This window comes from Microcaecilia unicolor, chromosome 4 (genome assembly GCF_901765095.1).
Source record: "Microcaecilia unicolor chromosome 4, aMicUni1.1, whole genome shotgun sequence".
Taxonomy (NCBI): Eukaryota; Metazoa; Chordata; class Amphibia; order Gymnophiona; family Siphonopidae; genus Microcaecilia; species Microcaecilia unicolor.
In genome coordinates, this window is record NC_044034.1 from 353,159,876 (window position 1) to 353,175,050 (window position 15,175).

The window sequence follows — 15,175 nt, forward strand, 5'->3', positions numbered from 1 at the left end:
TGATGCAGCCCTTTGGCGAAACATGATTCATGTTGGTTGCGGGTCTCCCTGTGCAAGTTAGGTAAATCTATTTTATTCTACAATTCTAAAAGTGTTGAAAATGATTGAAAATGACTAAGTTATAATAAAATAAAATAAAATCAACATATGATCAATGAAGTGGGTTAGCCACAGGAATACATCGCTATGTGACGCGAGTTACCACTGAGGTATTAAATGCTGCAATAAGGTATTCTGCAGTTCCCAAGTGAATTTTGTGTTGAAATGTTGGTAGCAGCATAGGGTATCATATCCTGTTTCAAAGGGCGCCTGATTGGCACATTTTCTATAAATGAAAGTAGACACCTACTTTCCATTATAGAATACTAGCTTAATGTGATAAATATATGCACTTAGAGGCAACCACTTGCCAGTCATAGAGTTAGCATGTGCGCGCGTATGTCCCAGATATATGGACATAAAGCAGGTCCAGTAAAACAAATCTCTTTATTGAAATATCACCCAACGTAGTCCATGTTTCGCCCACTCATAAGCTGCTTCAGGGGTTTAATACTACAGAAAATAATCGAATAAATCATACAAAACAAAGTACATATGCACATAATATTAAATAATATTTATATTTTAAAAATACAACATGTATAGTGAAATGGAACCAGTTGAAAAATGGTGGACATCCACTACTTCATAAGCAGAAGCAATAAACATCACTGTGACATACACAATGAATAATAAAGCAAAACATAAAACATGCGTAAGTATGAAACCACCATGGTGAATAAAGTACAAACAGCAAAAAGACAGAAGAGTAGTAACCCTTGCAGTCATGCAAAAATATCAAACACAGCGAGGGTGACAAAGGCAAGAGTAGCAGACGACGTCCACACAATTGTATTTATCGTAACATATGAGACTCGACACGAGTCGTGTTTCGGCCTAAAAAGGCCTTCCTCAGGCGTCTTCTATTGGATGTACTTAGCTAGCCTTAATGAAATACATGTTATGTCTAATAAGCTGTTTTCGGCGCCAGTGCTGTTCGCTCAAAATTCAGACTGAAGCTTTGTTTGTTATTAGACATCACGTGTATTTCATTAAGGTTAACTTAGAATCATCATATATCCAATAGAAGACTCCTGAGGAAGGCCTTTTTAGGCTGAAACACAACTCGTGTCGAGTCTCGGGTGTAACAATAAAGACAATTGTTTGGATATCGTCTGCTGCTCTTTCTTTTGTCACCCTCACTGTGTTTGATTTGAGTAAAGTATAAAACCAGAAATTGGACAACGCTGTGGGAAAGAGAACATAAAATTGAATGTTTTGTTTTATCATTCATTGTGCATGCCACAAGCAGCCTATCAATGCCACTGCTGCTGCCAGAAAGGGTGGTGGATGCACAGAACGGTGGTGGAGATGAAGAAAGCATGGGACAACAGATGCAGAATCGTGCTAGATAACATAGTACCGCTTCATACTAGAACCTCACACAGGAAAAATTCAATACCATGGTTCAACAAAAAACTAAACGAACTAAAGACACAAATCAGAAGATTAGAGAGAGCTTGGAACAAAAAACAAGATGACTCCACATTCAACGACTGGAAACAACTACAAAGAAAATACAAATATACCATCAGACAAACTAAAAGATCATATTATAAAAATAAAATCGGTCCAAACTACAAAGACATACATAAACTCTTCTTACTCATAAACAAACTACTAAATACCACTCCGGTTGCCAATAACAACACAGACACTCCATCAGTAACCAATCTAGCAAACTACTTCAAAGAGAAAATTATAAAGCTACGACTCAAGATACCTATCAATACAACAGACCACGTACACCTCCTTGAATGCCTAGACCCAATACCAGGAGAATGCCCAGCAGACCGATCATGGACTAATTTTGACATAGTCTCAATTGACAACATCTCCCAATCGCTTGGAAGATATGCTAAGTTGCAATGCAAACTAGACACCTGTCCTATTAGCCTTATAAAATCTGCCCCTCAGCAATTCAAAACAGACCTCACAAGGCACCTAAACTACATGCTACAAAACGGCCTCTTCCCTAAGGATAAAGGAAACATCCTACTCACCCCTCTACCTAAAGATGCAAAGAAAAGCACAAATGACATAACCACCTATCGCCCAGTAGCATCCATCCCACTAATAACCAAACTCATGGAAGGTGTAGTGACAAAACAATTCACGGAATACCTAAATAAATACTCAATTCTACACGTCCCAATCAGGATTCCGCTCAAACCATAGTACTGAAACTGTACTAGTGACTTTAATGAACTCTTTTAAACAAACAATTGCAACTGGCAATAATATACTCCTCCTACAATTTGACATGTCCAGCGCCTTCGACATGGTCAACCATGAAATATTACTAAACATTCTTGAATACTTTGGAGTCAGAGGCAATGTACTCAACTGGTTCAAAGGATTCTTGACCACAAGATCATACCAAGTAATAGCTAACGAGGACATCTCAGATCTATGGACACCTGACTGCGGAGTCCCCCAAGGTTCCCCCCTATCACCAACCCTCTTCAACCTAATGATGATACCCTTAGCCAAGCTACTAGCCAATCATAAGCTCAACCCCTACATATATGCTGACGATATCACGATTTATATCCCGTTCAAATATGATCTAAAGGAAATCATCAATGAGATCAATCAAAGCCTCCAAATCAAGCACTCCTGGACTGATGCATTCCAGCTAAAACTCAACGCAGAAAAAACACAATGCCTTGTACTTACCTCACAACATAACACAAACAACTTCACCAACATAACCACACCAAACTTCTCTCTTCCAGTCACAAGTAATCTGAAAATTCTTGGAGTCACCATTGATCGAAATCTCACTCTTGAAACCCACGTGAAGAATACAACGAAAAAGATGTTCCACTCCATGTGGAAACTCAAATGAGTAAAACCATTCTTTCTGAGATCCATTTTCCGTAACCTGGTACAGTCAATGGTACTAAGTCACCTGGACTACTGCAACGCACTATACGCTGGCTGCAAAGAACAAACTATCAAGAAACTTCAAAGAGCCCAGAATACCGCAGCCAGACTCATATTTGGCAAAACAAAATATGAAAGTGCAAAACCCCTAAGGGAAAGCCTTCACTGGCTCCCACTTAAAGAGCACATTGCGTTCAAGATCTGCACAATTGTTCACAAAATCATCCACGGAGATGCCCCGAGCTACATGATAGACCTCGTGGACCTACCTCCCAGAAATGCTAAAAGATCAGCCCGCAAATTCCTTAATCTGCACTTCCCCAACTGCAAAGGACTAAAATACAAACTAACACATGCAACTAGCTTCTCCTACATGAGCACGCAGCTATGGAATGCACTGCCAACTGACTTGAAAATGATTAATGAAATAACCAACTTTCGCAAATCTCTAAAAACTCATCTCTTCAACAAAGCCTACAATAAAAATCCATAGCTTAACTATTACACTACACCACTTCACACCACACCACCTCACCCTTTTCTGATAATCATCTTCTATAACTTTGTTTTGATTGTTTTATCATCATCCATGATCTTGTTGTAACACCAACTGTATTATCTCCTGGAATTGCGATGCCATAACAGGTTTTTTGTAAGCCACATTGAGCCTGCAAATAGGTGGGGAAATGTGGGATACAAATGCAATAAATAAAAAAAATAAATAAGGGAGAGAGAGGGATAATAGAGATTAGCAGTTGGTATGACAGGCCATATGGTCTTTATCTGCCTTCATTTTCTATGTTTTTGTGCTGACAACTATATGTATAAGAGCCGTATTCCAGACACTTATATGTATAAGGTAAATCAAATAAGAAACAAAGCCCCAAAATGAAAGGGGGCCACATTTAGCACACACTGATTGCTGCAGGCTGAATTAGGCTCAGACATTCACTGGAGGCCCCTCCAAGCATCCAGTGATTTGGCAACACATGGAAAATTTCCACCTACAGCTGATATTTAGTGCCGCACTTATATGCCTGATGTGCAGTTGGGACACTGGCACTGAATATCTCCATCCTCGGACCAGCTCGTGCTCTTGCAGTCGGAGCTAATATTCTGCAGCATTATCTAGTCGAGTTACCACTGAATATTAATGATTGGGACAGTCAGTGCAATGTAACTGGGCAAGAGACTCTTCTACCTGATTACGCCATTTTGAATATCAATTGGTTAGCGATGACGTTAGATTCTATAAATGGCGCCTCAAAAATCGGCACCAAAAAAACCCAGCGCTTAGCGTTATTCTATAAACCACCCTTACAGTTAGCTCTGGGACACACATCTACATTTAGGCGTGACTTTTTACACCAATGAAAACCTGGTGTAAATCCCCACGCGTAAATGAGACACGGACTCTGCAAATTCTATAACAAAGCGCATAAATTTTAGGAATCCCCCTGACTTGCCCATTCCCCTCCCATGGACACGTCCCCTTTTTAGATCCACACACTAGAATTTACGTGCATCTCTTTACAGAATACGCCTACAAGATGCCCTGGTGGCCGCTGAGAGACTAGGCCGGACCCGGGGCAAGGCTGCCCCACCTCCGCCCCCCCACCTCCCCCACCGCTGCAGTCCGCGGTCTCACCTGCCTGCCTCCACGGCTCCGGGCCCCCTTCATTCAAAGCAGCAGTTGCAGATCGCGTCTCTTCTGGCCTTCCCTCCCTGTGTCCCGTTCTCATCTGATGTAACTTCCGGTTTGCGCGAGGGCGGGACACAGGGAGGGAAGGCCAGAAGAGAGGTGATCTGCGACTGCCTCTTTGAATGCAGGGGGCCCAGAGCCATGGAGGCAGGCAGGTGAGACCGGAGACTGCAGTGCCAGCGCCCTGACCCCAGCGCCGGGCCCCCCTTGGAGGCCCGGACCCAGGGAATTTTGCCACCCCTGCCCCCCCCTCTCGGCGGCCCTACCCGGCGGTACTTCCCACCCCTATCATGCACCATTTCCATCACTACAAAGACATGTCCTATTTTTGTAGTGTCAGAACTCAACTGGCGATAATTGGGCAGCGCTGGAAGCTGCCCTGTTACCGCCGGGTTAGTGTGGGATCCCTTACAGCCATCTCAATGGGTGGCGGTAAGGGCTCCACACCAAAATGGTCGTGCGGTAAGTGGTTCTTACCGCACGGCCATTTCTTTTTCCCAAAACCGGACAGCCTTTAACCCGCTGCAGGAAAAGGGGGCCTCGGTGAGCATCAAAAATACGCGCTGACGCTAGCACAGTCCCCCTTTTACCGCAGCTTACTAAAAGGACCCCATGTTATGTTAATCAGCACTGAAATAACTTCCGCTTACCCGTGCAAATTCCAGCTGTCTATACTGAAACCGTCTACTGAGGTTAGGGATTCTCGCGTAGACAAGTCTCCAGACGAGATAGTTGGCCAACGTTCTGTAAAGTAAGAAACACACGTCACCTGTTATGATGAGAGAGAGAGAGATCTGCCAAATCAATCAGAATACAGTAAAAATATGAGTTCTTCTCTAAGACAAACTCCCCAGGCTCAGCAAAACCATTTAACACTGATTGTTCTGCTCATAAGTTTCAGGTGGAAAGAAGGGGAAAACTGAGGAAGAAAGGATTTCGAAAAGATAAAATGGGATTAGGATGACATGTTGATTGTGTCAGTTGTTATCAGTGTTGTTCTAGCAAAAAAAGGTGCCGGTACTCAAATGCTAGGCCACCCTTCAGGAGTGGGGTAATCACTGAGAGACCCACCCCACAATAGCCAGGTCCCCTGCAACCAGTCACAGAATCTATGACAAAGCAGAATTGGTGTCTAGAGCCTGTGCTCTTTCATTAAAACTTGGAGTCCATGGGTCAATTTTAGCAGACAATGGAAAAGGTGAGTCTGACGTTGGTGCCGGGAAAAATGGTAGAGACTATTATCAAAAACAAAATTACAGAGCACATCCGAGGACATGGATTACTGAGACCAAGTCAGCACGGCTTTTGTGTGGGGAAATCTTGCCTGACCAATTTACTTCAATTCTTTGAAGGAGTAAACAAACATGTGGACAAAGGGGAGCTGAAAGATATTGTGTATCTGGATTTTCAAAAGGCGTTTGACAAGGTACCTCATGAAAGGCTACAGAGAAAATTGGAGGGTCATGGGACAGGAGGAAATGTCCTATTGTGGATTAAAAACTGGTTGAAGGATAGGAAACAGAGAGTGCAGTTAAATGGGCAGTATTCACAATGGAGAAGGGTAGTTAGTGGGGTTCCTCAGGGGTCTGTGCTAGGACCGCTGCTTTTTAACATACTTATAAATGATTTAGAGATGGAAGTAACTAGCGAGGTAATTAAATTTGCTGATGACACAAAGTTATTCAAAGTCGTTAACTCGCGACAGGACTGTGAAAAATTACAGAAGGACCTTACGAGACTGGGAGACTGGGCGGCTAAATGGCAGATGACGTTTAATGTGAGCAAGTGCAAGGTCATGCATGTGGGAAAAAAGAACCCGAATTATAGCTACGTCATGCAAGGTTCCACGTTAGGAGTTACGGACCAAGAAAGGGATCTGGGTGTCGTCGTAGATAATACACTGAAACCTTCTGCTCAGTGTGCTGCTGCAGCTAGGAAAGCGAATAGAATTTTGGGTATTATTAGGAAAGGTATGGAAAACAGATGTGAGGATGTTATAATGCCGTTATATCGCTCCATGGTGCGACTGCACCTTGAGTACTGTGTTCAATTCTGGTCGCGGCATCTCAAGAAAGATATAGTAGAATTGGAAAAGGTGCAGCGAAGGGCGACTAAAATGATAGCGGGCATGGGACGACTTCCCTATGAAGAAAGACTAAGAAGGCTAGGGCTTTTCAGTTTGGAGAAGAGACGGCTGAGGGGAGACATGATAGAGGCATATAAAATATTGAGTGGAGTGGAACAGATGGATGTGAAGCGTCAGTTCACGCTTTCCAAAAATACTAGGACTAGGGGGCATGCGATGAAACTACAGTGTAGTAAATTTAAAACAAATCAGAGAAAATGTTTCTTCACCCAACACGTAATTAAACTCTGGAATTCGTTGCCGGAGAACGTGGTGAAGGAGGTTAGCTTAGCAGAGTTTAAAAAGGGGTTGGACAGTTTCCTAAAGGACAAGTCCATAAACCACTACTAAATGGACTTGGGAAAAATCCACAATTCCAGTAATAACATGTATAGAATGTCTGTACATTTGGGAAGCTTGCCAGGTGCCCTTGGCCTGGATTGGCCGCTGTCGTGGACAGGATGCTGGGCTCGATGGACCTTTGGTCTTTTCCCAGTGTGGCATTACTTATGTACTTATAAGGTGCCGGTACTCAGTACCCCCAAGTACCCCCTCAGAAAAAGCTGTGGTTGTTATTCTCCATTATCTGTTCTTGGTAGAAAGGCTCCCTTTTCCTTTCACCGTTTGATACATGGTCAGATACTACTACTACTACTACTACTATTTAGCATTTCTATAGCGCTACAAGGCGTACGCAGCGCTGCACAAACATAGAAGAAAGACAGTCCCTGCTCAAAGAGCTTACAATCTAATAGACAAAAAATAAAGTAAGCAAATCAAATCAATTAATGTGTACAGGAAGGAGGAGAGGAGGGTAGGTGATGGCGAGTGGTTACGAGTCAAAAGCAATGTTAAAGAGGTGAACTTTCAGTCTAGATTTAAAGGTGGCCAAGGATGGGGCAAGACGTAGGGGCTCAGGAAGTTTATTCCAGGCGTAGGGTGCAGCGAGACAGAAGGAGCGAAGTCTGGAGTTGGCAGTAGTGGAGAAGGGAACAGATAAGAAGGATTTATCCATGGAGCAGAGTGCACGGAAAGGGGTGTAGGGAAGGACGAGTGTGGAGAGATACTGGGGAGCAGCAGAGTGAGTACATTTATAGGTTAGTAGATGAAGTTTGAACAGGATACGAAAACTGATAGGGAGCCAGTGAAGCGACTTGAGGAGAGGGGTAGTATGAGTAAAGTGACCCTGGCGGAAGACGAGACGGGCAGCAGAGTTTTGAACCGATTGGAGAGGGGAGAGGTGACTAAGTGGGAGGCCAGCAAGAAGCAGATTGCAGTAGTCTAAATGAGAGGTGACAAGGGTGTGGATGAGGGTTTTGGTAGAGTGCTCGGAAAGAAAGGGGCGGATTTTACGGATGTTGTAAAGAAAGAAACGACAGGTCTTGGCGATCTGCTGGATATGATCAGAGAAGGAGAGAGAAGAGTCAAAGATGACCCCAAGGTTTCGAGCTGAGGGAGAATGAGAGAGCCATCAACAGAAATAGAAAACGGGGGGAGTGGGGAGGTGGGTTTGGGGGGGGGGGGGAATGAGAAGCTCGGTTTTGGTCATGTTTAATTTCAGGTGGCGTTGAGACATCCAGAGAGCAATGTCAGACAAGCACGCTGAAACTTTGGTTTGGATGCAAGGTGAGATATCAGGGGTAGAAAGGTAGATTTGGGAGTCATCAGCATAGAGATGGTAGGAAAAGCCATGGGATGAGATAAATGAACCAAGGGAAGAAGTGTAGATAGAAAAGAGGAGGGGACCAAGAACAGAACCCTGAGGTACGCCGACAGGCAGAGGGATAGAAGTAGAAGAGGATCCACCAGAGTGAACACTGAAGGTGCGGAGGGAGAGGTAGGAAGAGAACCAGGAAAGGACAGAGCCCTGGAATCCAAGTGAGGACAGGGTATCAAGGAGTATGCTGTGATCGACAGTGTCAAAAGCAGCGGAAAGATCAAGAAGAATGAGGATGGAATAGAGACCTCTGGATTTAGCCAGTGTAGGTCATTGGAGACTTTAGTAAGCACAATTTCGGTTGAGTGGAGAGGGCGAAAACCAGATTGTAGTGGGTCAAGAATAGCATGTGAGGACAGAAAATCAAGGCAGCGGCGGTGAACAGCACGCTCAAGTAATTTGGAGAGAAAGGGAAGGAGGGAGATGGGTCAGTAATTAGAGGGACAAGTAGGGTCGAGTGAAGGCTTCTTAAGGAGAGGTGTGACCACAGCATGTTTAAAGGCAGCAGGGACAGTCGCAGTGGAAAGTGAGAGGTTGAGAATGTGACAGATAAAAAGAATAAGAGCAGGAGAGATGGCATTAAGAAGGTGGGTGGGAATGGGATCAGAGGAACAGGTGGTACATTTTGAGGAAGAAAGGAGAAGTGTAGTTTCCTCAATAGTAACTTCAGGAAAGGAGGAAAGGGAATGAGGGGGAGGAGAGAGAGGGGAACGGACTAGTGGAGGGAGAGGTGGCGAGGTAGAGAATGCAAGGTTTATCTTTTGAACCTTGTCGTGAAAGAATTCAGCAAGGGTCTGAGGAGATAATGAAGGGGGAGTTGTGGAGGGGGCACCTTAAGGAGAGAGTTCAATGTGGTGAAGAGAAGTCGAGGGTTAGAGCCAAGAGAGTTGGTCAGTTGGATATAATAATCCTGTTTGGCACGTAAAAGAGCAGATTGGAAGGAGGTCAGCATGAACTTAAAGTGTAAGAAATCAGCAAGGGCCCGAGATTTCCGCCAGAGGCGTTCGGCGGAGCGGGTACAGGAATGTAGGTAGCGGAAATTAGAAGTCAGCCAAGGCTAGGGTTTTGTACGCCTTATAGGACAGGTCATCAAAGGTGCAAGAGTGTCTAAGGCAGAGGATAGAGTATTGTTGTAAGAAGAAACAGCCTCGTTGACAGACGTGGATGGTGCCACAGTAGAGAGGAGGTTTGAAACATGGAAGGATAGAGATGAAGGGTCAATATCGTGAAGTTTCCTAGATAAATTAGATAAGATAGGACGGGACTGGGAGGGAGGAGATTTAAGTGTGAAAATTATAAGATGGTGATCAGAGAGGGGAAGATCAGAGGCAAGGAAACTAGATGGTGAACAGTTGGAGGAGAAGATGAGATCAAGACAGTGACCATTTTGATGAGTGGGGGAGGTGGAGCATAGTTGGAGATTAAAGGAGGATGTTAAAGCGAGTAACTTGGAAATATAAGAGTTGGAAGGATCATTAGCAGGAATATTAAAGTCACCAAGGATGAGAGAGGGGGAGGAAGGATCATGGAAGAAGGCAAGCCAGGCAACAAAGTCACTGAGAAAGGATGAAAGGGACTTATCAGGGGGATGATAAATGACCACTATGTGGTCATTTGTCAGATGTGGTAGGTTCTTCGTACTCTGTTGTATCTTCTCATTTCTCCCCTTCTTTTAGCTTTTCCTGCCCTTAATAATTCTACTGATCACTTTTAGGGGCTCTTTTACTAAGCCACCTAGGCGCCTACGCACGCCCCAACGTGTGCCAATTTGGAGTTACCGCCTGGCTGCTGCACGGCCTTTGTGGTAATTTCATTTTTGCCGCATGTCTGAAAAATAAATTTTATTTTCTGGCGCGCGTCAGCTAAGTGCGTCAAGTGGCATTTGATGCGGGTAGGTCATTATCGCCCGGATAACGCGTGAGACCTTACCACTAAGTCACTGGCTGGCAGTAAGGTCTCGGACCCCAAATGGATGTGCGCAATTTTTATTTTGCCGCATGTCCGTTTTCGGTAAAAATTTTTAAAAGGCCTTTTTTATAGACGCTCTGAAAAACGGATCTGTGTCCTCCCAAAACCCGCACCTACACTGCCACAGGCCATTTTTCAGGGCACCTTAGTAAAAGGACCCCTTATAATGCTACGAGTTGTATGCTATGACAGTTGTTATTTAAAGTTTTTTTGCCACAATTTACCTTCCAAGGGCCAAAAGACTATCTACAGAATGATTAACTGATCCCATATGAACAAAGATAGCAATATGTGAGTAATAAAAGAGAGAAATTTTGCTAATGGTATCATATGGTACAGAAAAAGTCAGTGGAAGGAAAACGTAAATCAAGCTCGTTAGGCAGTCTAACCATAAGGGAGGTAATCAGATGATGCCCAAGTTAAAAATTATGCAGCTAAATATCCATGTTGTCAGTTCACCTAATTGGCGGGAATACGGGAGCATGGCGGATTTATAATATATCCATAGTGTTATCAAAAAAAACCTCAGCTTTGTGAAGCAAGCGCCTCTGTACATTCACTTGACTTTATCCTCATAATTGGTAAATCAGTGTAGACTAATGTTCACATAGATCAAAACGACAACTCTACCGTACTTGGCAATATCTGTGAGCACTGAAAAACGAAACAGAGAGAAGGAGGGGGAGCTTTTCAGTGGCGCGAGATTTCTCAGAATTGTAATAACAAAAGCTTTGGTCAGCACTACCCCGATAAGTAACTTCATCTGGAAAATTCTGTAGCAAACTCATTGTGACTAGTACCACATCTATCAGCTCAAGAAGGTTTCAACGACCAGGTGGTTCTATGACCCCCCCCCCCCCCCCCCCCCCCCGATGATTATTAATTCTATTAGCCTTTCAACGTTCCAATGCTGTTTAGAGTAAAGTGAAGTATTTTGAATGGCCTCATGCAGATTTAATGCTTACCTTTCACTTACATTCCCTATATGAAAGAACACTCCAACAGAGCAAATCATTATTAGAAAGTAACTACAGCCCTGCTAGTGATTCCTGTGGGCTTCTTCTCATTTGCTGCATGGGAATCATTTGCACGACTTTGTAAAAGTACTACTACTACTACTACTACTTATCATTTCTAAAGCGCTACTAGATGTACGCAGCGCTGTACACTTGAACATGAAGGGACAGTCCCTGCTCGACAGAGCTTTCAATCTAATTAGGACAGACAAACAGGACAAACAAGAGATAAGGGAATATTAAAGTGAGGATTATAACATAAGGGTTCTGAACAAGTGAACAAGGGTTAGGATTTAAAAGCAGCGCTGTACACCATACATGAAAAGACAGTCCCTGCTCAAAGAGCTTACAATCTAAATAGGACAGGCAAACAGACAGAACAACTAAGAGGTAAAGGAATTAAAGAGGTGGGGATAAATGGGTACAGGGCAAGTGAGTAGTGGCTAGGAGTCAAAAGCAGCATTAAAGAGGTGGGCTTTTAGCCTGGATTTGAAAACGGCCAAAGACGGGGCTAGACGTACAGGCTCTGGAAGTCTATTCCAGGCGTGAGGTGCAGCGAGATAAAAGGAACGAAGTCTGGAATTAGCAGTGGAGAAGGGGGCAGACAAGAGAGATTTAGCTACAGAACGGAGTGCCCGAGGGGGGGTAGGGAGAGACAAGAGTGGAGAGGTAGTTATAGAATGTATCCCAGTGCGCATAAATCTACACGCCAGGATTTACACCAAGTTTTAGTGTAAATGGATGCGCTTAGATTTAGGGCCTGAAATACCAACTAAGCGTATCCCATATACCACGTCTAAATCTAGGCGCCGTTTATAGAATATTCTCAGTCGGCCCTGAATTCAGCGCTGATTTTTTGGCGCTATATACAGAATCTCCCCCATTGTGGCCCCTAAGCTGTAACATTTAAGAGCTCCCCCCCTCTCGATTAAGTAGCAAGTATATTTCAGGTTTAACAGACAATAAATTAAAAAATATAAAACAACCAAAAATAGTCAATAATACAACGAGTATAATTCATTATTTTCAAATGCATTATTATTTTTATTTTTTTAGGGAAGTTTGAGACCCCTTGTAATGGGATGCACTAAACTCCACATACCTTGGCTGGTGGGGGTCCGAGCATGCACGCGACATGAGAGGAAGCAGGGCAGGCCATGCGCAGAGAACAGCGCTGGAGAAAGGCTTCAGCTGGCAGAGGTTGGGGACCCCCGCCAGACAAACCAGGAGCCACAGATCCAATTTGGAGGGGCACAGGTCCCCATGGCCCCCGTAGCTACATCATAAATCTATCTCCTCAGCAACATCAAGACCTCTCTAGAAACACCCAGGTCCCCTGGACCCTGGCAACCTCCGGTCCCTATCCACTAAACTCTGCCTGTGAGTGGCATCAAGAACATATCCATCCTCTGTTCCAGGTACCATACAGACCTCTCCCCTGTCCTTCTCTACTCTCCAGTTTGGCCAAAAGAAGTACATAAGTACATAAGCATCGCCATGCTGGGACAGACCAAAAGTCCATCGAGCCCAGCACCGTCACCGACAGCAGCCAAAAGAACAAGCAATTTGTTCCACCCATCCTAGAAACACTGTATTATTCCCTCGTCCATTCAGTAACATTCTATGGCTTTTTCCTCCAGGAAGCCGTCCAACCCTTTTTTGAAGTCCGCTAAGTTAACTGCCTTAACCACCTTTTCCGGCAGCGGATTCCAGAGTTTAACTACGCATTGAGTGAAGAAAAATGTCCTCCGATTCGTTTTAAATTTACCACACTGCAGCTTCATCGCATGCCCCCTAGTCCTAGTATTTTTGGAAAGCGTAAACAGACGCTCCACATCGACCCGTTACATTCCACTCATTATCTTAGACCTCTATCATATCTCCCCTCAGCCGCCTTTTCTCCAAGCTGAAGAGCCCCAGCCTCTTCAGCCTATCCTGATAGGGAAGCCGTCCCATCCCCTGTATCATCTTTGTCGCCTTTCTCTGCACCTTTTCCAATTCCACTATGTCTTTTTTGAGGTGCGGCGACCAGAATTGAACACAATACTCGAGGTGCGGTCGCACCATGGAGCGATCCAACGGCCGAATAATATCCTTATTTTTGTTTTCCATCCCTTTCCTAATGATACCCAACATTCTATTTGCTTTCCTAGCCGCAGCAGCACATTGAGCAGAAGTTTTCAACGTATCATCAACGACGACACCTAGATCCCTTTCTCGCTCCGTGACTCCCAACGCTGAACCTTGCATGACGTAGTTAGGATAGCATCCTACCTAATACCAGCTTGGTTTCCATCATCAAGCTGGCACTGACTCAGCTTTAAACTCAAATCCAAAACCCAGTCCTGTAATCCACTGTGGGGCCCTTTTACTAAGCCGCGTAAGGGTCTACGCATGCCCAACGAACGCCAAAATAGAGTGCATAGGTCATTACTGCCCGGTTACCATGTGAGACTTTACCACTAGGTCAATGGCTGGCGGTAAGGTCTCAGACCCAAAATGGTCACGCGGCAATTTTCATTTTGCCGCACACCCATTTTTGGCAAAAATTTTAAAAAGGCATTCTTTGCAGGTGCGCACGCCCAAAACACGCATATACACTACCACAGGACATTTTTCGGTGCACCCAAGGACCCCTATGATATTAATAAATGTGACAAAAAGGGAAAACTTTTGTGACTTATAAATATATGTGAAAGAAGGAGCCCTCGTAGGTAAGGCTATCTATAACTCTTTCATCATTCAGCTATTGCAAATAAAATCCAGACTTTTCACAACCTATTCCTTCAATGATACAGTAAAATGTTAAGCACAATGCTTTCACTTGAGGACTACATTAATAAACGTTCCTTCTTCAGCACTGTTTGATCAATACTTTCAGCTAAATCTTATTTCAGAATGGCTTGGTCAAACCTTTCAATGCAGCTGGCACGCTTCCTCAGCTCACAATTTAATTCCGAGTGCAGTCAATTTCCCAATGACATCAAATATGAAAAACGTATCTGAAACTGCAATCCTTGCTCAGCTCATGTGTTGCTCAAAGTATTCCCAGCAAAACCCCTATGACCCAAGCTCAAGGGGTTCAAGATCCTGGCCTAGCTTCCTCATATTTATTTATTATTACATTTGTACCCCGCACGTTCCCACAGAAGCAGGTACAATGCGGCTTACGCAGACTAACAGAATTACAATTATTAGATTCATTAAGAAGAATATTAAGAACTATAACGTAACATAATAATAGAATGCTTTAAGTATATGTTAATTAACATGGGAAGGAGTCATGAAGATAGATAAGGAAACGGGGATGGTTATGATGAAGAAAGGATGGGGAAGGGAAGACTAGGATAGTATGGAGTATCTAGGGGACATGGTTAATATATAGACATCGTTATCATAAGAGAAATGTGTAGGTTTATGTCGGGTCATATACCAGCAGGAAGACATATTTGGGGGTCCTTTTACAAAGGCGCGCTAAAAAAATGGCTTAGGGTAGTGTAGACACGGGTTTTGGGCGCATGTCGAAAATGTGGGATACATATGCAATAAATAAATAAATAAATGCCCTCCTCTCCTCTTTCCTCTACACATTAATTGATTTACTTGCTTTATTTTTTGTCTACTAGATGCCGTTGTATCGCTCCATGGTGCGACCGCAC

At 43.9% G+C, this 15,175-nt stretch overlaps 1 protein-coding gene across 1 annotated transcript in view; it reads right to left on the reverse strand.

The window, feature by feature from the left end:
• Positions 1–15,175, reverse strand: part of PHEX (phosphate regulating endopeptidase homolog X-linked) — a 207,021-nt gene that overhangs the window by 99,827 nt on the left and 92,019 nt on the right. The window contains exon 10 of the mRNA XM_030202253.1: positions 5,341–5,434. Coding sequence (XP_030058113.1) covers positions 5,341–5,434 — 94 coding nt within the window. The remainder of the gene's footprint in view (positions 1–5,340; positions 5,435–15,175) is intronic.